The 26,556-nt window shown below is 36.8% G+C and overlaps 1 protein-coding gene across 2 annotated transcripts in view; it reads left to right on the top strand.

Annotated features, from left to right (window-relative positions):
- The window catches only part of LOC145694022 (uncharacterized), a 49,143-nt gene extending 22,833 nt beyond the window's left edge, over window positions 1-26,310 (top strand). The window contains exons 1-2 of one of the 2 annotated variants that reach the window (XM_081770162.1): window positions 16,371-16,515; window positions 24,820-26,310. In XM_081770162.1, coding sequence (XP_081626288.1) covers window positions 24,912-26,186 — 1,275 coding nt within the window. In that variant the 5' untranslated portion in view covers window positions 16,371-16,515; window positions 24,820-24,911 and the 3' untranslated portion in view covers window positions 26,187-26,310. Of the gene's footprint in view, window positions 1-16,370; window positions 16,516-24,819 lie in introns of those variants that run through there. The other variant, XM_081770161.1, reaches the window with a different exon arrangement.
- The last annotated feature ends 246 nt before the right edge of the window (window positions 26,311-26,556 follow it).

Below are 26,556 nucleotides of genomic sequence, written 5' to 3'. Positions count from 1 at the left end.
TAGGAGGTACAAGTCCATCATGGTAGATCTGAGGAAATGTCCTGGGAAGCCAGTCAAAATGGTCGGTCGTGTATTTAAGCTCCGAATTCCTTGATTGGAGGCAGTTTGATAGCTCAGTGAAGAGCGCTCACCCCTGGTCGAGACGTCTTTGGTTGGATCCCACACTACTTGAGGAGCTATGGAGGAAAAGATCGTGTCCATGAGTTTTCTCGATATTCTGTGTTTTCCTCCGTTATTCTCATTCTACCAATAGAATCGTAATCATTCACTTTCATTAATCATCAAACTTCTATAGCCTAGAGGGCATCACCGTAGGACATAAAGAGAAATTGAGATCAAGAACAGCACCTAAAGCTTCTCTATTTTTCTTCTTTCTTTCCTTAAAGCTTAAAAGTATAGTGCCTGTAGATGAATTCAAAAATGTTAGAGGAAATTACGTATTATGTAAACAAAAATAACAGTTTGAGGAGAAAATGTAGCCTCGACAACAAGAAATCTTTTCCCAACGAAATTCTGGAATCTCTTGATTTTTTTGCGTCGTGTTGCCTAGCAACATGCAGTGTGGCGTGCCAAACACAGTGATTGAGTCCAATAAGATTAGCTGAATGACTGAGCTTTATTTGGTGAGTTCGCGGCGAAGAAGAAGAAAAAAAACAGCAGAAGTGTGTTGCAACGATCATTTTTTTTCCCCATCGCATTAAAGGAAGATATTGCATAAACTAGCACAAGTCTTTCACTCTGTATTGTTCCTTGATTTTGCAATTGTTTTGCACAATATGAAAGAAAAGGGGGGGGGTCGCGACTAGTGGAATTTTCTTCAAAATAAGCCTGGATTTTCAGCGTCTAAGCTGTACGTAAGCTCAGGGTCGTAACTAAGGAAAGAAATGGATAAAAATACCAGAAATTAACTTCTTCCTGCACTAATTACGAGTAACATGTGCGTCAGTGTTAGCAGTATCTTAGGATTGTTGGTACTTCTAAGATCCCCACCAGAAAACCATTTACTGTGGACGAAGATTAGAATTTGAAGTTCATCTTCGAACTGATTTGGAATTGGTATTCACGAGTACATTGATTTATGACTAGTTATTTGCGATCGATACTTGAAATTTCTCCCTTCGTCTCGATTCTAGTACCGAAAATGAGACGAGAAGTAACATTTTCAAATTCGAGACGATATAAAAACATGTCAATTCTCGTTCTCGGGTCTCGTAGGCGAAATTAGTTCACCCAAGTCTTAAGCCACAAACACTGTTTTAGTGAAATCTTGAAATGAAACCTTTAAATTTTATGTTCCACAGTTACGCCGGCTAGGATAAAGGAGACGGTAATTATGAGAAAATGAATGAAATGGTGGAATGAAGAAAGTGGGAGGAAACGAGAGAATCCCAAAAAAACCCACGTTCACGGTGTTTGTCCACCACAAAGTTCGCTTGGATCGAACCAAGGACCCCATGCTTCAGAGGTGAACGCTCGACCACTGAGCCACCGCGGCCCTACACTGTTTTAGTGTTACATGATCCATATTATATAACAAACTAGCAATTAATAAAGTGATTTATTGTACGAACAAAATGAAGAGCATTTATCAATGTGTAAAGATACGCAAGCCGTTGTGATACAATCTATTATATAAAAGAGAACGCACAAATCCTTTGTTAGCTCATCACGCTAATACGGCTGAACCAATTTCTTTCATTTTTGGGGGGTTATTAGGATTTGGACCCTAGATGGTTTTTATCATATCACTTTAATTTTTAATTACCAGTGTCTTGAGATAATTGACCATTCAAGTGTCCATAACGTACAAATCCTTTGTTAGTTCATCATAGGTATAAAAATAAACGTATTTATATGCAACCCGCATGACCGTGTCACTCGGCGGGTTAACATAAATGACAGGCGCTATAATGTTAACATTTACTGCAATTTGAAAGCGAAAAAGTAAAAATTATCTAAGTAACAAAGTTTATTGCGTTCCGGGGTGACCGCAGCGAAGCGGGGTGAACGCTGCTAGTCTATTATATAAAAGAGAACGCACAAATCCTTTGTTAGCTCATCACGCTAATACGGCTGAACCAATTTCTTTCATTTTTGGGGGGTTATTAGGATTTGGACCCTAGATGGTTTTTATCATATCACTTTAATTTTTAATTACCAGTGTCTTGAGATAATTGACCATTCAAGTGTCCATAACGTACAAATCCTTTGTTAGTTCATCATAGGTATAAAAATAAACGTATTTATATGCAACCCGCATGACCGTGTCACTCGGCGGGTTAACATAAATGACAGGCGATATAATGTTAACATTTACTGGAATCTACTATGGTTTTTATCATATCACTTGAAAGCGAAAAAGTAAAAATTATCTAAGTAACAAAGTTTATTGCGTTCCGGGGTGACCGCAGCGAAGCGGGGCGGGTTAACATAAATGACAGGCGATATAATGTTAACATTTACTGCAATCTTCTATGGTTTTTATCATATCACTTGAAAGCGAAAAAGTAAAAATTATCTAAGTAACAAAGTTTATTGCGTTCCGGGGTGACCGCAGCGAAGCGGGGTGAACGCTGCTAGTATATAATAATAATCATCATCGTAGGTATTCTGGCATTATTGGCAGGTCACTTGCTGCAACTGAGAAGCTTGCATGCCCCACGGTCTTCTGCTAACATCTTTATCTTCGCATACGATTTTTCTGTTTTGATATCTTCCATCAATTGTAGTCTCCTTTGCTCTTTCCCTTTTTTTCCTCTCATCATGTCCTCTAGCACGTCCCTTAGGGTACAGTTCCTTCTTACCCAATGTCCCAACCAGTTTCTTTTCCTCTTCCTATAATAATATTTAAAATTGTTCTTTTCTCCCCCATCATTTCTAACACCCTCTCATTCGTTTTCCGCTCGAGCCAGCTAATTCTCTCCATTCTTCTCCACACGCACATTTTGAAATCTTCCAGTCGTTTTTCATCATTTTTGCGTAATATCCATGTTTCTGACCCATACAATACAATACTTCACACGATACATAATATACTTTAGTAATAAATATGTTTTGAATGTTGTTTCACATATTTCGTGGACCTCTCATGGCACCAAAAGTTTCGAAACAAAACGTGAAGGTTTTTCTTCCAGAATCGAGATGAGACGAGACGAGAACCCATTATTTCTTGTTTCGTGACCAATACAATTTATGACAAAGAAATTTTTTTGGGAAAATATTTTTCTGATGTGAACTTTATTGCAGATCTACTTTCAAATTGCACAAAGTAAACATTTTGCTGGTAAATACGTAAAAAAAATTCGTAGAACTGCATATTTTTTCTATAATATTATTCTATGATCAGTTCAAATAATAATTCTTTCTACGCTACAAAAACATAACAGTAAAAACATAATTGAATGAATCATATGTAACTAACAATGACATGTCATATATATATATGTAAGGTGGACATAGTGGGCTGAGTGATGTGAGATGGCCAGGGAAAGATGAGATAGTATCAGGAAATTACAGAATATACTATTCGGGTGGCGATAAGGCCGAGAATGTGTCGCGATAGCAATGAAGAACGAAATAGCAAGAAGTGTGACCAAAGTGGAATACTGCAGTGACCGCTTGATGTTTGTAAAACTATATGCAAAACTAGTGGATTGTGATAATACAAGGATATATGCCAACAACCGGCCATGATGATAATGAAGTAGAAGTAATGTATGATCAGATCAGTGACATATTGCATCAGGAAGAAAGAGGTAAGGTCAACGCCATAGTAATGGGAGACTTCAACAGCGTAGTAGGAGAAGGAGCTGCGAATAAGGTAGTGGGACCATTTGGACTAGGTAGAAGAAACAAATGAGGTCAAATGCTTATCGATTTCTGTAGGCAACATGATCTGGTGGTGATGAACACGTGGTTTAAGAAAAGAAAAAACAAGCTGTACACGTAGAAAAGTCCAGGAGATAAGAAACGCTACCAAATCGATTACATTCTTGTGAAGCAACGTTTCAGGAATAGTGTACGAGACGTAAAGACATTACCAGGAGCGGACATTGGTTCGGATCACAATCTACTGGTGGCGGAAATGCAAACCTGGATAAAATCGATCAAGAAAAATGGGAGGGAAAATCGAAAATGGAACTTAGAGCGACTAAGAAATATCGACGATGATGTGAAAGAAGAAATTGAAGAAAAATTCTGTGTAATGGGAGAAATGGTTGCCAATATAGAGAATAGACGGGGAAAAGTTAAACAGATTCTACTTGACACACTCCACAATAACATTGGTACGATGGGAAGAGCACCGAAAAGCCATGGATAACTGAAGCAATGCTTAAGAAGATGGAGGAACGCAGAAGGGCAAAAAACACGGACATCAATGAATACTGAAGGCTGAATAATGAAGTGAGAAGAGAAACAGACAAAGCCAAACAAAAGTACATGGAGCAAATATGTGAAGAAATAATGGAACTTCAACGGCGAGGCAGATATGATCTGATGTACCAGGAAGCACAAGAATTAAGAGGGAGAGTTAACAAAAGTATACGAACGTTCGTCATCGAAGATCAACAAGATAATGTAACCACTGACCATCAAAGAATCCTTAGAATTTGGGAGAATACATAAAGAGATCAAGTCAAGAATTGCCATAGCTAAAGAAGCATTCAACAAGAAAAGATCACTCTTAACTAGCAGACTCAATATTGGACTTCAGAAGAAGTTGGTAAAGTGCTATATATATGGAGCATTGGAATGTATGGTTCAGAGACTTGGACATTACAGAAGTTAGAGAAGAAATATTTGGAGAGCTTCGAAATGTGGTGTTGGAGGAAGATGGAGAAGATAAAATGGACAGAGAGAGCAACAAACGAAGATGTATTAAAGCGGATAGGAGAAAAGAGGAAACTTCTAGCCACCATTCTTCGTAGAAAGACCAATTGGAATGGACACATCTTGAGAAGAAATTGTCTTCTTCACATCGCCATAGAAGGAAAGATGGAAGGGAAGCGAGGAATAGGAAGAAGAAGGACACAGCTGATCGATGATTTGAAAGATAGGAGAAAATATTGGGAGTTAAAAGAGGAAGCTGAAGATCGAGAAAAGTCGAAGAAATATTTCCAGGCCCAAACCTAAAATTGAAAAAAAAAATCCTCATTAGTTCCAGGACCTACCGAAAGGCAGAATACCTAATATATATATATATATATATATATATATATATATATATATATATATATATATATATATATATATATATAGAGAGAGAGAGAGAGAGAGAGAGAGAGAGAGAGAGAGAGAGAGAGTCCATGAAGTGCATTGCCACCCCATGTATCTTAGAAACGTCTGCGAATATGAGAAAACGCAAAAACACGTCCATCATTATTTTAAGGGGCTTGGATTTTGAGCTATAAAAGGTCCACAACAGACACCCCCACATAGGGATACGTGGGATCAACTTGAAAAATTTAAATGGCAAAGGGTCGAGTAATATATCGTTAGAAAGGTCTCGGCAAGAGAAATATTTTGCCGAAAGTTTCAAGTCTCTATGTTGTCCTCATCCAAAATGGCGGGGGTTCACATTTCGTGTCCATAAAGTCCGTTGCCACCCCATGTATCTTCGAAACGACTGTGAATATGAGAAAACGCAAAAACGGCCTTGAATTTTGAGCTATAGAAGGTCTACTCCAGACATACCCATATAAGAATACATGGGGTCAACTTGAAAATTTTAAATGGCAAAGGGGATTAATATATCGCTGGAAAGTTCTCGACAAGAGAAAAATATTTTGCCGAAAGTTTCAAGTCAATATGTTGACCCCATCCAAAATGGCAGGGTCCACATTTCGTATCCATTTAAAATTTTTAACTTGACCCTACGTACCCCTATATGGGAGTGTCTGAGGTAAACCTTCTATATCTCAAAATGCAAGCCCCTTAAAATAATGTTGGACGTGTTTCTGCGTTCTCTCATATCCGCAGTCATTTCGAAGATATACGGAGTGACAACGGACTTCATGCACACGAAATGTGAATCCCCGCTATTTTGTATGGAGTTAACATAGGAACTTAAAACGGTCTAGAAAATATTTCTCTTGTCGAGACCTTTCCAACGATACATTACTCGACTCCTTTGCCATTTAAAATTTTCAAGTTGACCCCACGTATTCCTATGTCGGGGTGTCCGGGGTGGACCTTTTATAGCTCAAAATTTAAGTCTCTGAAAATAATAATGGACGTGTTTTTGCGTTTTCCCATATTCGCAATCGTTCCGAAGATACATGGGGTGGCAACAGAAAAAAGCACAAAAGTAGAAGTCTATAATGGAAAAAAATCTTACACGCGCTTCAATACTACTTACGTTTCTACACCTAATCAGCTTGGTATCGGTAATATTTTACTATTTGTTCTTCTATACGAAAGCTCTGCAAACCAAATGGCATTGAAGGTTGGAATTTGTCTCCGTCCGTTAGAGTGCAAAGGGTAACAGGAGACATAGTTGGATTCTGGAGATTTGGCCACATGCTGTGTACTTGCCCAGTTTGTCGACGCTTGCGGTGACTAAAATAAACAAAAGAAAAACAAGCATATATATCTAAACTGCTTCGAGTTAAGAAAGACAAATTATTCATAGCGCAAAAGTCGCTACATTTATAAGTAAGTCGTCAAATCATTACTTAAAAATCACCAAAAAAAGAGTCGAAAATTTGCTAACCGGAAAAAATATTTTTCTCGCTATCCTGGAAGCGAATCTCCTAGATTTAGCGACTTTTCTTCCAAATTGGCAACATTCTCCATATTGATACATTTTTTTTCGAAACAACAAAAAATGTGTTCGTATTATGGGCATGTCTTTTAAGCGAGTTTTCACTGTACTCACAATAGTAGACCGAAATCGAATGTTAAATGCAAAGTAGTAGACTTTGTTAAATGCAATGTATGGTATCTTATAGACTAGACCAGTGGTTGCCAAACCCCAAACGGTTCATTCCCGTTTCGCCTACCGACATTCTAGCAATATATATTTAACATTGTCTCAATCTCATCTTAGGTGTAGACCAAACGGAATTCCCGTTTTGCTTACTCTCACTCGACAAGGGATATTTATTGTCTTAGGATTTTTTTTTTTTTTTTTTACAGAGATTTATGAACAAGTTTATTTACCAACTTCAGCAACAGTTCTGACGTGATTGACTGTGATTCTAGCCAAATACGTGCCATGCCATTAGTAGTTCCAAGGGTCACCATTTTTCAAAAATTCTCGTTTCAAAATGGCTCTCCTTGAAAATGTTAAATTTACTTTTCAGATATACTTTTTACTAGCTAAAAGCAGATATTGTAAAAAGATTCATTATGGCATGACTGCATTTAGTCGGTATATTAATATTTTAATTATCCTTATATTTGGTTCCTAACTCAAACACTAAATTTTCCTCGTCGAGTGAGCGTAGGCAAAAGGGAAATACCTTTTACTTACAGATAAGAAGAGATTGAGATAATGATACAAATTGCTGGAAGGTCTGTAGGCCAAACGGGAAGACATCCGCCAAACTTATGGAGTTTTCCAGCTACCATACTGTTTTTAAATCTTATTGTGAATAACCAACCTCTTTTAAATCTTACATTTCTTTATAGAGGAATCAAGGTTAGCCAACCAGAGCGTTAACACGAACGCTCTACCGAAAATGTCCCCGCGAGTTACTAGTAGTTCGCGATAGACGGTTTGGCGATCACTGCACTAGACGATATTAGGCCTATAAATAATATTGACTAGTTTACAGTTCGAAATTGTATGAATGAAAAAAAAAAATAATGCTATTGCAAATTTTTCGACCTTTATGTGCAGAACTTCTTGTTGCTCTTCTATTTCTTTTAATAATGAATGAACTGTTAATTAAACGCAAGGAATCAGGGTTGGGGAAAATAACTGATTAGAAGGAAATGAGTCCTGTTGAATTGATTACTATGCTTCCCCCCCCCCTTTCTCATGCTTCTAGTCCTTCCCTAAAAGGTTATTTGAAACCCAAAACTTCTCCAACTCCATTTTGTACCACTGAAACCAATCACTAATCAATTTTTCATTCCGTTGCACTCTATATAGTTCGTCCTTCTCCGTCTCTGCAGCTAAAGTATCCGTCGTCCGGACGCAAGAGAACTGAACCAAGGAAAGAATGTTTGAATGGAGTTGATGGAGAAAATGAAATAACGTTGGCCTTTCTTGGTTGGGCTTCAGGCTACCGAAAATTCTACATGCTCGTCTTGTGTATAGAACTTTCATTTCAAGAGAAATATTCTACTCTTTTCTTTTCTTTTTTTCTTTTTCTTTTCTTTCTTTTTTCGTTACATTTTGGTCTCGCTTTAATAACAAAGTTTCGTCTTCATAAACTTTTTTTAAAAAAATAACGCGAAACTAATTTTGTAGCGAGGTAAAGAAAGATATCCATCCATACAGTAGAACCTCATTAGTTGGTAACGTATTATTATTTTAAGGAGAGGGAGAGATATTTCCTTACCGTGATTGCACAACCTGATTGGTTTTCCAAACTACGTGATACGACTTATATTTAATTCATTCGTTGGCAATTACTTGTCTTATTTAATTTAATCGTTGGCAATATAACTTGTCTTATGACGTAAGTTTGAAATGACCTATTTCTTGTCACAAAGCCGCGTGACACACAGTTTGCAAAAGAAATTACAATTTTCTCTTTTTTTTCTAAAGAAAGATCTCCCCAAACTGTGCTATGGATAATGTAGAAAGATTCACAAAATACCTCTGTTTGTCAGTCAACAAGTAGCACAGGAATAACGGTAAGAGAGAATTTTATATGGGTTCAACGTTTAATATGAAGGAACGTTCTTCAACGTTCTGTAAGAGAACAGAGGAACAACGATAGGAGATAGTGAGAAGTTAGTGGCGGATCTCAGACCAAAACCAGGGGGAAGGGGCTCCAGGTTCCCAGTTTTTTCAGTGACAAAAATAACACAGCCACACACACACACACACACACACAAAATAAAAAATCTGTGCACCGAACTAAGGGAATGGATTCGATGTATTTTGTAACACAGAATCCAAATTTCGAAACCTCAGGAAGATTGATTGTCAATTTTTTGTTATGGGCGAAAAACTTGAACGATTTTGGATAGGGAAGGTACACGTAATACAGATATATCCGCCTTGGCATATTATCTCAGCAGTGATGTTGACAACAGAGCTGCCTTGCTTATGGATACACTGCGTATGAAGTGCTTCAGGGTAGTGACGACATTAAGTGACGTCATGTCCTGTTGCTCTGGTTATGTCAACTTAAGAACTCCCATTGTGGACATGTGGAACTGAATGATTGAGATCACTGAAAGTAAACAAAAGGGTTGTCAGGCAGTTTTCGATGCTGTCCCTGCGATATAACGAAAATATCCCTCCATGGCACTACAACCTGCTTGAGTGTGCATTAGGCAGGGAATGTCTGACTGGACAGTATAGAACGTATACAATTATAATGATTAAACATTAGCAATTTTATTTTATACTAAACAGAGATGGAAAAACGTAAAAAAAAATGTAGTGTCCACCTGTGGTACATCTGGTCTCAGGATGTACATTTACTTTCTGAGGCTACGTGTACCACGGGTGAGTACTTCTACAGAGACGCCAATATATGACCAATAAGACAAAACAACAACATATATTAAAAATTATACCACTCTGATTACGGTAAATTAAAACAAGTCACCTGGTACCACGGCGACAGTCACGCAAAACCAGTTTGGCAGCGAGAGTGTTAAAGCCCTATAATAAATATAAAATGGTAATTTGATTTTATGCAACTTTGTTTGAGCCAGTGGCAAATCTACAACGGGATACTTCCCCCCTGAAGGGAAAATTAACTCTTTATGTGTTATTTGAATGAGATAAGCTTTTTTTTATTTTTTACAAGCTATTTTACGTAGCGAAACCAGGGGCGTCATTTGGAGAGGTCAGGAGGGCAATTACCTCCTTCAATTTGAAAAGCACATTCTTCTTAATAAATTGTATACTAATATACTAGTATAATACGTGAAACTCATATCGGTGGACAATCTTGTTCTCCCTCCCTTCTATACATAATACAGCAACGTAGTTCATCAATATTCTCTACGAAAATTATAATTTACTTCATTAAAGTGTTATGGATATGCCAATAGACTTAATGACGTATTTCATATTCTTAAAAGTACACACTAAGGCATCGTCTCACTGTATAGATACCACTTATCGTGTCTCAGTGTGTACTATACAACAGGTTGACAAAAATGGCTGTCAAATGCACTTCTTTAAATTATATGCCCATAGTCAAACTCCTATAAAAATTGTTGTGGAAGTACGCCAGGATTCTCAAACATGCATTTTTGATCAAGGCACATATTAGTTCCTAAGTGAAGTCTTGACCCGACTGCGGTAGCTCCCATAGTTTAGGAGCTATTAACCTTTAAAGTTCATTTTTCATGTTTTCGGTAGCCTATAACTCCGAAAGAAAACATTTATGCACCCAGGTTGGTCTATAATTTTTTGTCTTATCTAGGTGTTAGGAATCATCTCCCAAACATTGTCGTTGTTGTTTTGAAACACCCTGTATAACAAGGATTGTGAAAACCTTAAGAACCGCTAAGAAGACAAGACCTTAAACCACGTTTCCAGATCGATTAGAGAACGAAACACCAATATTATCTCGTATTATAAATAGTAGCATTAATACGGCACTTCAGTGTGTATAGAGAAAGCTAATACACCATTTAACAAAAACACGATGCAGAAAGAAAAATATTTCACAGACAATCAGATTATTTATTTGTAGAATTCAACTAATTAGTTTCAATTTTCGAATGTATTTCCTTTGTTTTAAACATAAAAAATAAGCAATTACACATGCTAACCGCAATCTTATCCTGAATTAAAAAGAGCATACTTGTTTGTGCATGATGGTTCAGATTTCAACATACACATACATAGATATATATCTGTAATTATTTGAGGTTTCCAGCACTTAGAGAATGTAACCAACAGCACAAAATGATGTTTTAACGTTTAAATGGGATAATTAAAAGCTTTTGACTGTCAATTTGACAAACAAGTTATTAGAGTAACATAATCTAAGCTTGATAAAACCTCAATTAAGAGTACTAATTTACTTAAATAAAACCATTGCTTTTGTTACGTCAATTCTGGAAGTCAAAACTAATTAGATTTTACCGTTCACTGGATTATGGGTTTGTTGTGGGCTCTCGAGCCTTGTTTCAAAGCTAATTCATTTTCTGGTGTCACAATAAATTGGATTTGACTTTGAGCTACTCGATATGCTAAATGGTAGTTGACACTACTACACCGTATATTAGTGTTTCTCATTTGTAGAGGTAGCCACTGTATTAAGAACTTACAGATTTAACGGATAGAGCACTTGTAACGACATATAAATATAACCTTTATGCTCAGAGGTAGTATAGAATAGCCACAACTCTGTGATGGTGTAGTCGTAAGCAGTCGTTCTTTTAGAAAAAATGTTCTGGGGGGGGGCACTACTGGTACTATTTTATTTATTGTTATAGACGTATTATTTTGGTCTCTTCCGGGGGGACACTCTCAGAGCTTCGGGGGGCAGTGCAAAAGGTGTCTGGAAGAAACACTGGTCGTAAGGCGCCAAATTACAAATGGGAACAGTCCTGGTCAGTGATGCCAACCTGGGACTTTATAAATTTCCATCTCGAAAGACAGAAATCACCTTATTTGCTCTTAAATTTCTCACGCTCTATATTAATTAGAAAAAAAAATCAAAATTTATAAAATATGAAGATTAAAATTACGATATGTCACTTACTTTCTTTAATATTTAAGTGAATTATTCGTAAATTACGATTTTCTAAATTTACCAAATACTAGCATTAATTACCCGCTTCGCTGGGTTAAATTTAGGGGAAAAAATAGTAGTATGTTCCGTTAATTAGTCACTTTTTACTATTACTAAAGAGCTCTCTGATGTCGGCCATTTTTGATCATTTTTATATTTCTCTCCTATCCCTTCCCCCAAATGGCGTGGCTGAATTTAGATTTAAATGACTTCGAAAATGTCACTCTTCTTCACAGCGATCCCGAAACCTATGGATTCGACACCGATATTGATAATTCCGATCATTTTTATATATCTTTCCCTCCCTCTTCCCCAAGTTGCAGGGCTGAATTTGGATTTAAACGACATCAGAAGTATCATTGTTCATTTCACGACCCCGAAAACTATGGATTTGACACTAATATAGGTCATTTTCAATGATTTTATATCCCCTGATATATATCCCCTTACCACTCCCCCATTTTCCGAGGCACGGTATCAGAAGTGTCACTGTTTATTTCAGCGACCCCGAAAATTATAGATTCGACACCAATATCGGTCATTTCCGATCATTTATAAATGTCCCTCCACCTCCTTCCTCTCCTAAGTTGCACCGCCAAAGTGATATGACAAATCCACCTCAGGTCTGAACCTCATCTATGCTGAAAATTTCATCGAGATCAATCGTATGGTTCAAGAGTTAAGTTTTATTTATTTTCATATATCTTCCCCTTCCCTCCCCCTCCCCTAAATCCTACCGTCAAAATGAATAGATAAAAACATTCGCAGACCCGAACCTTAGACCCCACCAATGTTGAAAGTTTGATCGAGATCGATCGGGTGGTTCAAGAGATTAACAGTCACAAACATAGTCACTTTCAATTTTATAATATAGACTAGCCTTTGGCTAGCTGGGGGCTCCGCCCCCAGACCCGTAAGTTTGCTCGGCCTACGGCCTCGCATTTCTTATGTATCGGCCTTTGAATCAACAGTGAATTTCGTGAACTTGCTCTTCATATTTCCAGGGGCTTCGCATCTACACTGTCTTTGCTCGGCCTACGGCCTCGCACCTCTTGAACACACAGTTCTATCATTTCTTTTCCTATTTAACTATCTAAAAGATAAGATTTTGTATACCAAGAAAACGCCCATTTAAATAGCATTGGGATTTCTTCATCCCCCTTTAGACCCCTAAAAAATTTAAAATATTTACATTTGGCGGTTAGTCCTGGAAGGCTACAATCATGCTAAATTTCGTTATTCTAATCCTGCCGGAAGTGCCTAAACATTTTGGGGTGTAGAAGACGTCCCATATAAATAACATGGGGAAAGATTTTTCACTTCTCCATAAAACCACTCAACGATTGGAAATTTGTATTTCTGATGATTCATTTAGGTAACGCTAACGAAAGCGTACAAGCATACCGAATTTCAAGTTTTTATTCCAATTCTAAGCATCTAAATTATGAGATTATAGGACCAAAAAAGGGCCATTTAAATAACATGGGGAAATTCTTTATTCCCTCTTTAGACCCTCTAAAAATTAAAAATATTCGCTTTTGGCAATTTTCCTGTGAGTTTGTACCGAAAACCTACAATCATGTCAAATTTAATCATTGTAGCCCTACAGGAAGTGTTCACTAATTTGGGGGTGTAAAAGGTGTCCCATAGAAATAACATGGGAAAGATTTTTCAGTTCCCTATAAAACAGCTCTAAAGTTATATATTTTTTAATTTTTACTGATTTACTTAGGTAGTGCTAACGAAAATGTACAAGCATACCGAATTTCAACCTTTTATTCAAGCTGTAAGTACCTAAAACATGAGATTATAGGTCCAAAAAAGGTCCATTTAAATAACATGGGGAAATTCTTCATCCCCTCTTTAGACCCCCTAAAAATTAGAAATATTCACTTTTGGCAATTTTCCTGTCGGTTAGTTCCGGAAAGCTACAATCATGCCAAATATAATCATTGTAGCCCTACAGGAAGTGCTCAATGATTTATGTCAGCTCATGTAGTTTTATATATAGTTAAGACTAGCAGCGTTCACCCCGCTTCGCTGCGGTCACCCCGGAACGCAATAAACTTTGTTACTTAGATAATTTTTACTTTTTCGCTTTCAAGTGATATGATAAAAACCATAGAAGATTGCAGTAAATGTTAACATTATATCGCCTGTCATTTATGTTAACCCGCCCCGCTTCGCTGCGGTCACCCCGGAACGCAATAAACTTTGTTACTTAGATAATTTTTACTTTTTCGCTTTCAAATTGCAGTAAATGTTAACATTATAGCGCCTGTCATTTATGTTAACCCGCCGAGTGACACGGGCATGCGGGTTGCATATAAATACGTTTATTTTTATACCTATGATGAACTAACAAAGGATTTGTACGTTATGGACACTTGAATGGTCAATTATCTCAAGACACTGGTAATTAAAAATTAAAGTGATATGATAAAAACCATCTAGGGTCCAAATCCTAATAACCCCCCAAAAATGAAAGAAATTGGTTCAGCCGTATTAGCGTGATGAGCTAACAAAGGATTTGTGCGTTCTCTTTTATATAATAGATAAGATTTGATGAATAAGTGTTATTTTAATTAAAATATACTATTGAAAACGTTGATGAAAACAAGTATCTACATGTTATTGAATTTTCGTATTTTCTTTACGTTTTTCTGCCATAACCTTATACTAGACGCACAAACTTCATTCTCCAGTTATTTCGTGTGGCTCAGTGATAGATCACTCACCTCTGGTGCAAAGGGTACCTAGTTCTATCCTAGAATATGTGAATTTGTGGTGAGCAACATTGTGTACGTGGATCTTCTCCCATTTTCGTTCCATCAATTTATTCAATAAATCATTCGCTTTCATTAATCATCCGTCTCCGTAGGCTAATTGTCGGACGTAAAAACTAGATATTTCATTTCATTTTCTTTAAAATGGATTTCTATTTATGTTCTTTGTCAACAACGAAACTACATATTATAGGATGAAACTATTTGTACTCTTGTATAGGACAAAACTACTTCTATACAGGACGAAACTAGTGATGGCCACAAAGTTCCGGTTCCGGCAGAACCGGTTCCGGACCTGGATCCGACAACCCGGTTCCAGAACCGGATCTTAGGAACCGGTTCCAGACCTGGATCCGAAAGCCCCAAAGACCCGTAAAGGAGGCACAAAGTTCACCTTCGAAACACTGCAAAGAGGACCATGCGCTTGTGCCCTCTCCGCCTAGACACACTTGTGCCCCCAGAAAAAAAAATTGGTCCACCACTGGGTGTTTAGCCAAATGAGTTGGTCAGTTTGCCTGTTTAGTCAATGAGTTTGCCAGTTACCCAGTTCATTTAGCGAAATGAGACAAGCGGGCGCCTGCCTGTCGCTTCCTCCATTTCATCTAGTACACTGTCCACAGCCTGCCAGCAGCTCGGGTTTAGCGTAGGGATAGTCACAAAGTTTCGGTTCCTACGGAACCGGTTCTGCGAGGAACCGGATCTTGGAGATCCGTTTTTCAGAACCGGTTCCAGATCTGGATCCGAAGAGCCGGTTCCAGACCTGGATCCGAAGAACCGATTCCAGTACTGGATCCGAAAAACCGGTACCAGACCTGGATTCGAAAAACCGGTTCCGGAACCGGATCTTCTAGAACCGGATCCGTTCAGACCGGAAAACCGGTTCCACCAGGAACCGGTTCTGGCCATCCCTAGACGAAACCTACATCTGAAGAGAACCTGAAACCGGCATCTCATCCACTAAAGGCACGCGTGCTGTAGCCATGACACTACGGAGGAATGCTATGAGTAGTTTAACATTCTATAGCTTTTGTTATTAATAAGTCATCGGTCAAATCTCGCAACTAATTATTTTGAAGTATCCCAGGAGACCAGCCGAGCTTAGCCCTAATAGGCGTTATGTCCACATTTTGTCAGTGAGATGTAACAACATTATTTATAACAATACTAGCGTCAATTACACGCTTCGCGAGGTTAAAATAAAAATGGATGTTCCGTCAGTCACTTTTTACTATTACAGTACTGAAGCGCTCTCTGATATCGATCATTTTTTTTTATCTTTCTTCTCCCAAGTTCCGGGGCTGAATTTGGATTTAAACGGCATCGGAAGTGTTACTGCTCATCTCAGCTACCCCAAAAACTATAGATTCGACACAAATATCGGTCATTTTCGATCATTTTAAAATGTCTTTTCCCCTCCCCCTCCCTTAAGTTACACTGTCAAAGGAAATGATTATATATATATATATATATCAGCCCCGAACCTCATCAATGTTGAAAATTTGATCGAAATCGGTCGGGTAGTTCAATAGTTATCAAGTCACAAACACAGTCATTTTCACTTTTTTATAGAGATTGTTTATAACAATATTATTTATAAAGAAAGTATTTTGAATTCTAATTTAGGAACAATGTGTGCTAGCTCATCTTACTGTATCCATATAAACTCAGTAACAATAATTGTTATTTTAGGGAGGGTATTTTGTTAAAAAAAAGAGACTAATTTTCAGGAAAAACGTGAACTGGAATGCTAAATCAATTTGATATCTCGTCACTAAATTTGATTGATCTACTAATTCTGGAGAAATTGAGAGTTTTGTTTGCTGGACGCTTAGGTAATTACATTTGAGGTTAGTGAATTTCAACATTAATACAAAAGTAAGATGTATAGCTTCCTAATAACACAGATCAATCATGATATAAAGAAAAGTTTTCTATATGAAAGTGAAAATATTTTGCTTAATGTAGATCTTTATGTGGATTTTTAGTGAAAGTTATCAATGCAATTCCATACTGTATATTCTCGTGAAATAAGCTTTTACTTAACAAATTTAAAGTTTTATAACTGAAATTGCACAGTATCCTAACATTTTACTATATATATTCCTCTTACACGTATACTATTACTAGTGATGAGCGCAAGAGTCTTGGTCTTGCAGTTTTTGCAAGAGTCTTGCATGCAAGACCAAGACCAAGACCAGGAATCCCGATGGAAGACCAAGACCAAGACCAAGGAGTGCAAGACCAAGACCAAGACCAAGATCAAGACCAAGGCCAAGACTCTTCCGCTAAAGTGTTGCACAAGTACCGGCAGTATTTGATGGTGTCTTCCCACTTGCGACAGTCCCATTAGCGACAGGAACTGTTAACTGTCCCATGAGCGACCGATTCGATCTGTTAACTGCCCTATGAGTCACCGATTCGTTCATACTAAGATAATGGAAGAAGATAAGGTTCTCTCTTCTTTAACTTGTTTTATGCTAATGTGATTTAGAACCTAACAAAATATACTATGAAGAATTTCGCCCTACCTGAATTTAATACTTGAGAATGCTCTCATTATATTAATCTTTTATACGTTTTTCCTAATATTATATTTTTCAATAATTTCTATGAATACATTGACTCTATCAAGGGGAAAACTAACTAAATATTTAGAGTAGCTCCGCCGTTGTCTATGATTCTAATATAATTAAAAAATGCATGTTAAAATGATACGGAGCATAAGTTTAGATTGAATATGTTTATGGCATAAGAAAGAAATCAGAAAGAGGTAGGAGCGCCCGAAGAAAATTTTCTAGGGAGGTGCATCTCCATGGTTGCTGTATCACGTCTGGTATATCTGGTATTTAATATACGTGGTTTGCTATATTACGTATACATTTTTGTGAGCCAGGGGGCGACCCCTGCCTTCCCATCGGACGCCCATGGAAAAACGGTGTTCACCATATGAGGATATTTAAAAAATCTAAAAAACATGGTGTATTTGAAGAAATTATTACAAAAGTTACAAATCTCTCGCAGGACTTAACAGTTCGTCTAGGGATTAGTTCAGACTGTTACACGACAAGCATTTATGCACAAGTCAAAACAAGGAAGGAAGGCAAATTAAGCAATTAGTTTACGTTTTAGTAGCTTACAATAGAGGAGGAAGGTAGTTTAAAGAGTTTGTTTACCTTTTGGATTGTTTAGAGTGAACTGTATTGTAATTGGTGGGATTGGTTGAGAATAGCCAATCAGATGTAAGGGATATCAAAAGCTATCTTTTATCATTGACATTTTTTTTTTTCATTTTATTCATAGAGTCTTAGGAAGACTAAAAAGTAGATAGTTGGCGAAACTGTTACACGTTTAAGTTTTTTTTTTTAAATAAAATATGTTACTGTGCTTAGTGAGTAATTAGATTTGAACCAAATTAAGTACAGAAAATAGAGCTTTTGAACAGAGGGGATATTACAACTGGATTTTCAATAATTACATAGAAATATACTTTTCATGGAAATATCTCTGTTGTCTCGTCAAGTTATTTGATATGTTTTATGTCAAATCTAAGTCGAAATTAAAATAAGTTTTATTTGCACCCACAGTAGAGGAAATATATATTTGACGAACAGTATCACTGGCACATACATATTTCATACCAAGTTTGTTCGGGCGTTAACAACGCCAGAGGCAAACATATTTTACGAGATGGAAGCATATTATCTTCCATCATCTCAATGTAAATGAATCGGTCGCTCATAGGACAGATAACAGTTCCTGTCGCTAATAGGACTGTCGCTTCTGGGACTAATTCGTATTTGATTTTTTTTTATAGAATGTAAAAAAGAAGTAGATAAATTTCTTGGCTTCAGTAAAAATGCTGCTGAAGTGGATGTGTTCCCAGTAGTTTATGCAATCCGTGTGAGTCGATCTGCCCCTGTAGCATATAGCTACAGTATGTCGTTTTCTGAATTGGTTGTTCGCGTTTTCTGTAGATATTGCGCATTTTCTGTAGATATTGCGCGTTTTATGTAGATATTCCTCGTTTTCAAAATAACTCTAGTTCCGATCTCAATCAAATTTTTAACATGTATGAGGTTCAGTCCTGGAAAGTTTTTTAGAGTTTGTTTCAGTTTGATGGTAGAACGTAGGGTAGGAGGGAGGAGGGGAAATATATATAAAAATAAATAAAACTTAATAACTCTTGAAACACCCGACCGATCTTGATCAAATTTTCAAAATAGATTAAGTTCAGGCCTGGAGCGATTTTTATCATTTTACTTTGATGGTGCAACGTAAGGGAGGAGGGAGAATATGTAAAAAAAAATAAAAATATAAGTGACTGTCTTTGTGACTTCATCACTCTTGAACCAGCTGATCGATCTCAATCAAATTTTCAATATGGATGAGGTTCGGACTTAGGGTGATTTTTACCAAATCACTTTGACGGTAGAACTTAGGGAGGAGGGGAAGATGGAAAATGTACAAAAATAAACAAAATTTAATAACTCTTGAACCACCCGACCGAACTCGATCTCATTTTCAACATAGATGAGGATCGGATCTGAGATGGTTTCTGTCATATCACTTTGACGATGCAGTTTAGGGGAGGGGGAGGGTGAGGGGAAATATATTTTAAAATGATCGAAAATTACCGATATTAAAATGAAATCTATAGTTTTGGGGGTCGCTGAAATAAACAGTGACACTTCTGATGCTGTTTAAATCCAAATTCAGCCCCGGAGATTGACGGAGGGAAGGGAAGAGATATAAAAATGATCGAAAATGACACATAATAATGATCAAAAATGACCAAATATTAGTGTCGAATCCATAGTTTTCGGCGTCGCTGATGTGAACAGTGATACTTCCGATCACGTTTAAATGCAAATTCAGCACCGCAACTTGGGGGAGGAATGAGACATATAAACATTATCGATAATGACCATTATCAATGTCGAACTCATGGTTTTCGAGGCCATTGAGATGTACAATGACACTTCCAATGCCGTGCCTCGCAACATGGGGAAGGGGGAGATATATAAGTTTATTGGAAATGACCGATATTAGTGCCGAATCCATAGTTTTTGGGATCTCTGAGACGAAGAGTGACACTTCTGATGCCGTTTAAATCCAAATTCAGTCCCGCAACCTGGGGAGGAGGAGGGGAGAGAAATATAAAAATAATCGAAAATGACCGATATCAGAGAGCGCTTTACTAATAGTAAAAAGTGACTGACTAACGAAATATATGATTATTATTATTATTATTATTATTATTATTATTATTATTATTATTATTATTATTATTATTATTATTATTATTATTAGTTTAACACAACGAAGTGGGTAATTGATGCTAGTAATCCATATTCAAAAGTAAGACTTCAAATAACTTGCCGTTTGATGCCGTTATTTTGTATTGCTAATACAAGTCAAAAGTACTGTATTTATGGGACATTCCATGTCAAAACAAGTCATCAGACTTGACCACCTCAGATTTTTGTAAAAATTGGTGCACAGCTTTATTACAGTGGAAGATAAAAAATCCCAAATATTACCTCTCCCACCCTGAAAGTGTCTCCATACAGGGTGTTCAAAAATGTCATAAAAATGCATTTTTTCAATTACAGGGATTATTAAAAATTGTCATAAAATGGTTAATATGTGCACTAGAGTCGTGAAACAAACACCATTGGAAAGATTATAGATTGCTCTACAAGTTGTACTCTATTTAAAAAATGTAAAATAAAAAATAGCACTTCAAAAATTCAAATTAAAATTAGAATTTCGCATAGAAATGACCCTCTGACTTTGATTCAAAATTGTTCAGATTGTAGTGTCATGTGTACTAAAACACCACAAAGTTACATTTTGGGCACTCAATGGGATCCGATTCAAAATTCAACATAAGCCAAGCATTGCACGATATTGACCATGTGAATATCTGGGTTCAGATCGATAACCATTTGCCTGGAGTTATTTACCTGCAGCATCAAAGAAATTAATATTCAATTTCATTTGTTTCTTGAAGTATTCATTTGAATTTACACAATTATCCACCTTTTGAGTTATTTAGAGAGGTATTACGTTTACGAACAGCACTCAATACAAGTCATTATTCTTGTTAGTCAGTATGGATGTTTCTAAATTTATGTTGGCTACATTGATACATGTTATTTTCATTCCTTTGTTTCAAGATAGCTATTACAGAACATATTATGAAAGGGAAAGATATATTTTCCTCCCTTTCATAATATTTGTATCAAATGTGTTATGAAACACAGTGGCACTGTTCACAATCACTTCACACACTTTCAGCACAGACAATTAGTCAATGAATTTTTTTCCTATTCCAATGATGCATTTCCACATGTCTGTAACAGCAATACTGAAACAGGAATGAAAATAACATGTATTAATGTAGCCAATATAAATTTAGAAACATCCATACTGACTAACAAGAATAATGACTTGTATTGAGTATTGTTCGGAAACGTAATACCTCTCTAAATAACTCGAAAGGTGGATAATTGTGTAAATTCAAATGAATACTTCAAGAAACAAATGAAATTGAATATTAATTCCTTTGATGCTGCAGGTAAATAACTCCAGGCAAATGGTTATCGATCTGAACCCAGATATTCACATGGTCAATATCGTGCAATGCTTGGTTTATGTTGAATTTTGAATCGGATCCCATTGAGTGCCCAAAATGTAACTTTGTGGTGTTTTAGTACACATGACACTACAATCTGAACAATTTTGAATCAAAGTCAGAGGGTCATTTCTATGCGAAATTCTAATTTTAATTTGAATTTTTGAAGTGCTATTTTTTATTTTACATTTTTTAAATATAGTACAACTTGTAGAGCAATCTATAATCTTTCCAATGGTGTTTGTTTCACGACTCTAGTGCACATATTAACCATTTTATGACAATTTTTAATAATCCCTGTAATTGAAAAAATGCATTTTTATAACATTTTTGAACACCCTGTATGGAGACACTTTCAGGGTGGGAGAGGTAATATTTGGGATTTTTTATCTTCCACTGTAATAAAGCTGTGCACCAATTTTTACAAAAATCTGAGGTGGTCAAGTCTGATGACTTGTTTTGACATGGAATGTCCCATAAGTACAGTACTTTTGACTTGTATTAGCAATACAAAATAACGGCATCAAACGGCAAGTTATTTGAAGTCTTACTTTCGAATATGGATTACTAGCATCAATTACCCACTTCGTTGTGTTAAACTAATAATAATAATAATAATAATAATAATAATAATAATAATAATAATAATAATAATAATAATAATAATAATAATAATATATTTCGTTAGTCAGTCACTTTTTACTATTAGTAAAGCGCTCTCTGATATCGGTCATCTTCGATTATTTTTATAATTATTTCTCCTCCTCCTCCCCAGGTTGCGGGACTGAATTTGGATTTAAACGGCATCAGAAGTGTCACTTTTCGTCTCAGAGACCCCAAAAACTATGGATTCGGCACTAATATCGGTCATTTCCAATAAACTTATATATCTCCCCCTTCCCCATGTTGCGAGGCACGGCATTGGAAGTGTCATTGTTCATCTCAATGGCCTCGAAAACCATGAGTTCGACATTGATAATGGTCATTATCGATAATGTTTATATGTCTCATTCCTCCCCCAAGTTGCGGTGCTGAATTTGCATTTAAACGTGATCGGAAGTATCACTGTTCACATCAGCGACGCCGAAAACTATGGATACGACACTAATATTTGGTCATTTTTGATCATTATTATGTATCATTTTCGATCATTTTTATATCTCTTCCCTTCCCTCCGTCAATCTCCGGGGCTGAATTTGGATTTAAACAGCATCTGAAGTGTGTCTGTTTATTTCAGCGACCCCCAAAACTATAGATTTCATTTTAATATCGGTAATTTTCGATCATTTTAAAATATATTTCCCCTCACCCTCACCCTCCCCTAAACTGCATCGTCAAAGTGATATGACAGAAACCATCTCAGATCCGATCCTCATCTATGTTGAAAATGAGATCGAGTTCGGCCGGGTGGTTCAAGAGTTATTAAATTTTGTTTATTTTTGTACATTTTCCATCTTCCCCTCCTCCCTAAGTTCTACCGTCAAAGTGATTTGGTAAAAATCACCCCAAGTCCGAACCTCATCCATATTGAAAATTTGATTGAGATCGATCAGCTGGTTCAAGAGTGATGAAGTCACAAAGACAGTCACTTATATTTTTATTTTTTTTACATATTCTCCCTCCTCCCTTACGTTGCACCATCAAAGTAAAATGATAAAAATCGCTCCAGGCCTGAACTTAATCTATTTAAAAATTCATAAAGACCTTTAGGCTAAATGAAACGATTAACCAATGAACACGTGATGTGAAGGTGAGAATAGTCTCTTTGCCTCAAGGACTTTATGCATAAAAATCTTCAGGCTAAAGGATACGATTAACCAATGAAAGATGTGGTGTGAAGGTGAGAATAATCTCTTTACCTCAAGGTCTTTATGCATACGAAGTTTTAGGCTAAAGGATACGATTAATCAATGAAAAGGAGTGATTATGAATAATTAATGGAATCAAAAGGTGGGAGGAAAACTATCTGACACAATGTTGTTCATCACAAACTCGCGCAGGTGGAGATCGAACGAGAGACTCCTTGGTGCGCCAGAGGAGAGCGTTATACTGCGACCCACCGTGTCCTCAATTATGGTAAGTACGTATATTAGCAGGAAACAATTTGTATGTTTATTACGGAAAGAAAAATTGTCCGTGGATGACGGAATAGTATTCCGTTTTATTCTTACATAATATATTATTAAATATATGTATTGTAAGTTTATGAGATGTGATCAAGGAAGTGATCTTTGTAAAAATAAATAAATAAATAAAAATTACATATAAAAAAATAAAAAGTCACATAATTTACAGGAAAATATACGATAGTGTTTCCAAAAGAATCGGCCTGACATTGGAACAAAGTTGCCAACCTCAGATAAAATTGAAACTATATTTGAAGCGTCGCTTATACTTGCCTCCCCTTGGAAACCACAACATGGGCGCCCTTGGGTAGAGCTAGGTTAAGTAAATCAGAGTACGAGATAGACTCCCACTACCGGTTTATTATTAAAATTCCTGTAATAACAACAGTAGTTACAGAAGTACTTCAATACAATTCTCAGTGTTGTGAGGTAGAAATTAGGTAGCCCAAGACCGTGCGGTCTAGGACAGGATCTCTACAGAGCTCCGAGCAAGCTAGGCAGAATGGCGTAGGAAACCCCAATGCTCCAGGCAAGCAGTGGGGGGATTAAGAGTCACAGAGCCCCGATGCAAGCTAAGCAACTGAGCTTCGGATCCCGACAGAGCCCCGAAGCAGGATAGGCCAGAAGGAAACGAATAGCCAAGAGTCCCGCAGCAGGCTAGAGGCTTTGAGGTAGGGTTGTCCTAGTGCTCCAGGCAAGCAAGAGGATGGAGAGCAGTCTTCCGCTGGATGCCGCTGGATGCGCTCCTGGCGGTGGTGCGCTGCTACTCCCATGTCATGTGACTTGTAGGTGGTGCTGGTGGTTCGCCATTTGCTTCTTGTAGTAATCCCACATGAGATGTTGTACTCCAACGTAATTACATGTGGTTGTTGTTTACAAACAGAAGCACGTGTCATTGTTTATAAAGAGAAGTACATGGTACATTACAATGTAATCCTTAAAGTTCGCTTTTGAAATTCGCATACTCAATTTTGAAGTCCTGATTATTGACCAAAATCATGCGAATGCAAAGCCTGGTATAAGTATTTTTCAACTGTAGCAGACATGCCCACATGGATGACCATGACGCAGAGTGTCTCATTTACGGAGAGATTTAGACATTTTAACTAATTACCAACTACATACTTCGTATGATAAAAATATAAATTGTACAATAACAAGATTATTTTAATCGAGTTTGCATAATGAAAGAAAGTAATTGAAACCAGAATAATTGAGGAAGTTTTAAAATACCTACAGATATTATTTTTAAGTGTGGAGACACATATTATGAGAATTTAGAGGGAACGTGTCATGAACCCTGGGGGAAATGAACAACCCTGACTACAAAAGTGCTAAGGAACCATAAGCTAAAATACACGTACTTATCCATGAATTTTGTCTTACAGATTCATATGGTTTAACTATCGTCAAGGACTTCAGAAGTATTTGTTGTGCTTTTATATACATATATATTAAATTGAAAACATCATTGTTAACTATGGAAGACAAAGTTCTGTTGGTGGAAGAGTGTCCTCAATTACAGGCTGTTGTACGACTGTTGAAATTAGTTAGGAAGCACAAGGATGTTGTAACATTTTTTGTGCTTCTAATGTTTGCGGCAAACAGTTGTAGAGAACTAAGGGAAATATGGAACAAGAAGATGACAAGCAAAAGATACGAAGATTATCAAAATGGATATTTTTTCAATTCATTTTTTAGCTACAGTAAGAACGAGAAACAAGATTTGTCGAACTTCTTAGCTTTTTGTAGATCGTATATTCCTGATGATTGGCTTAATATGATATTACAGGCTGTTGTATATGCAAATTTGAATATTATTTGGAAATTTTGCAAGTTTTGTATATATGCTTTTCAGAAAGGTTTCTTGGCTTCATTCACTTCGTTTATCCCTTTCGCAATGTTTCACAAAGATCAGCTGTTGCAACGAAAGAAGTTGGCGACGGTAGAAACACGATTATGGCAAAACGTTGACGCTACCGATTTGTTGAATAAAAGGTTGAACGCACTAAGTGAGAAATATGAAACTTTCCAACAAGAAATGTACGAACAAATTGTTAAATACATCAAAAGAGAGTGGGTTGAGTTGAATGAAGTTCGTCAAACTCAGGTTGCACATGACAAGACGATATCTTTAATCAAAAAGGAGACTATGCATTTAAGTAAGATTCTATTTACTATTATAGGAAAACGATCTATTGATTTATCTACGGTTAGCGGCTACAGAAGTACGCTTGATTCGTCTACAACTAGCGATCATCTTGAGCTTGATTCTTCTACAACTAACATCAACAGAATTACACACGATCCTTCTACAGCTAACGTCAACAAAAGTGAGCTTGATTCTTCTACAGGTGACGTCAACAAAAGTGCGCTTGATTCTTCTACAGCTACAGCTAACGTCAACAAAAGTGCGTTTGATTCTTCTACAGCTAACGTCAACAGAAGTTCACTTGATTCTTCTACAGCTAACGTCAGCAGAAGTGGACTTGATTCTTCTACAGGTGACGTCAAGAGAAATTTGCTTGATTCTTCTACAGGTGACGTCAAGAGAAATTTGCTTGATTCTTCTACAGCTAACGTCAACAGAAGTTCACTTGATCCTTCAACAGCTAATGTCATTCATTCACCTAAAGCTGACGTCACCAGAAGAACATTTGATTCAATCAGCTTTAGTATAAGTATGATTGGTATGATTGGATCTGATCAAGATGATACTGAGTCAACTATAGAGTCTAGTCCTGTGGAGTCATAACACAATGAAAGTATAGTCAATGATGTATTACTTGTTTGCTAATTCAGTTTTTTAGAAAGAAGATTATACATTTTATTCGTTTTTATTTTTTTTAAATAAATAAAATGCGTTTTTTGCATCGGAAGCTGATATTCATTTTTGAAGTGTTGTTAATTTGTTTAAATGAAAATGAGTAGACTTACTTGCATATATGAGCGCTGCATAACGTGCTAACTTTCCTTGGGCGTGGTCCCGAGTTCGATTTCCAGTTAGAATGCTCATCTCAAATATAAGTACAGTAGTGGTTTGATCCCCAACTTGTTCCTCTCGAGGATCTCTGGTAGCTCGCTCCCCCAATTCCCTTCACACGCTACGCCAGGCTGGTGCTGAG

Source organism: Thermobia domestica, chromosome 9 (assembly GCF_964235325.1).
Source record: "Thermobia domestica chromosome 9, izTheDome1.hap1.1, whole genome shotgun sequence".
Classification (NCBI taxonomy): Eukaryota; Metazoa; Arthropoda; class Insecta; order Zygentoma; family Lepismatidae; genus Thermobia; species Thermobia domestica.
The sequence above is the reverse complement of the archived record's forward strand: the minus strand, read 5'-3'. Positions and strand labels throughout refer to the sequence as shown.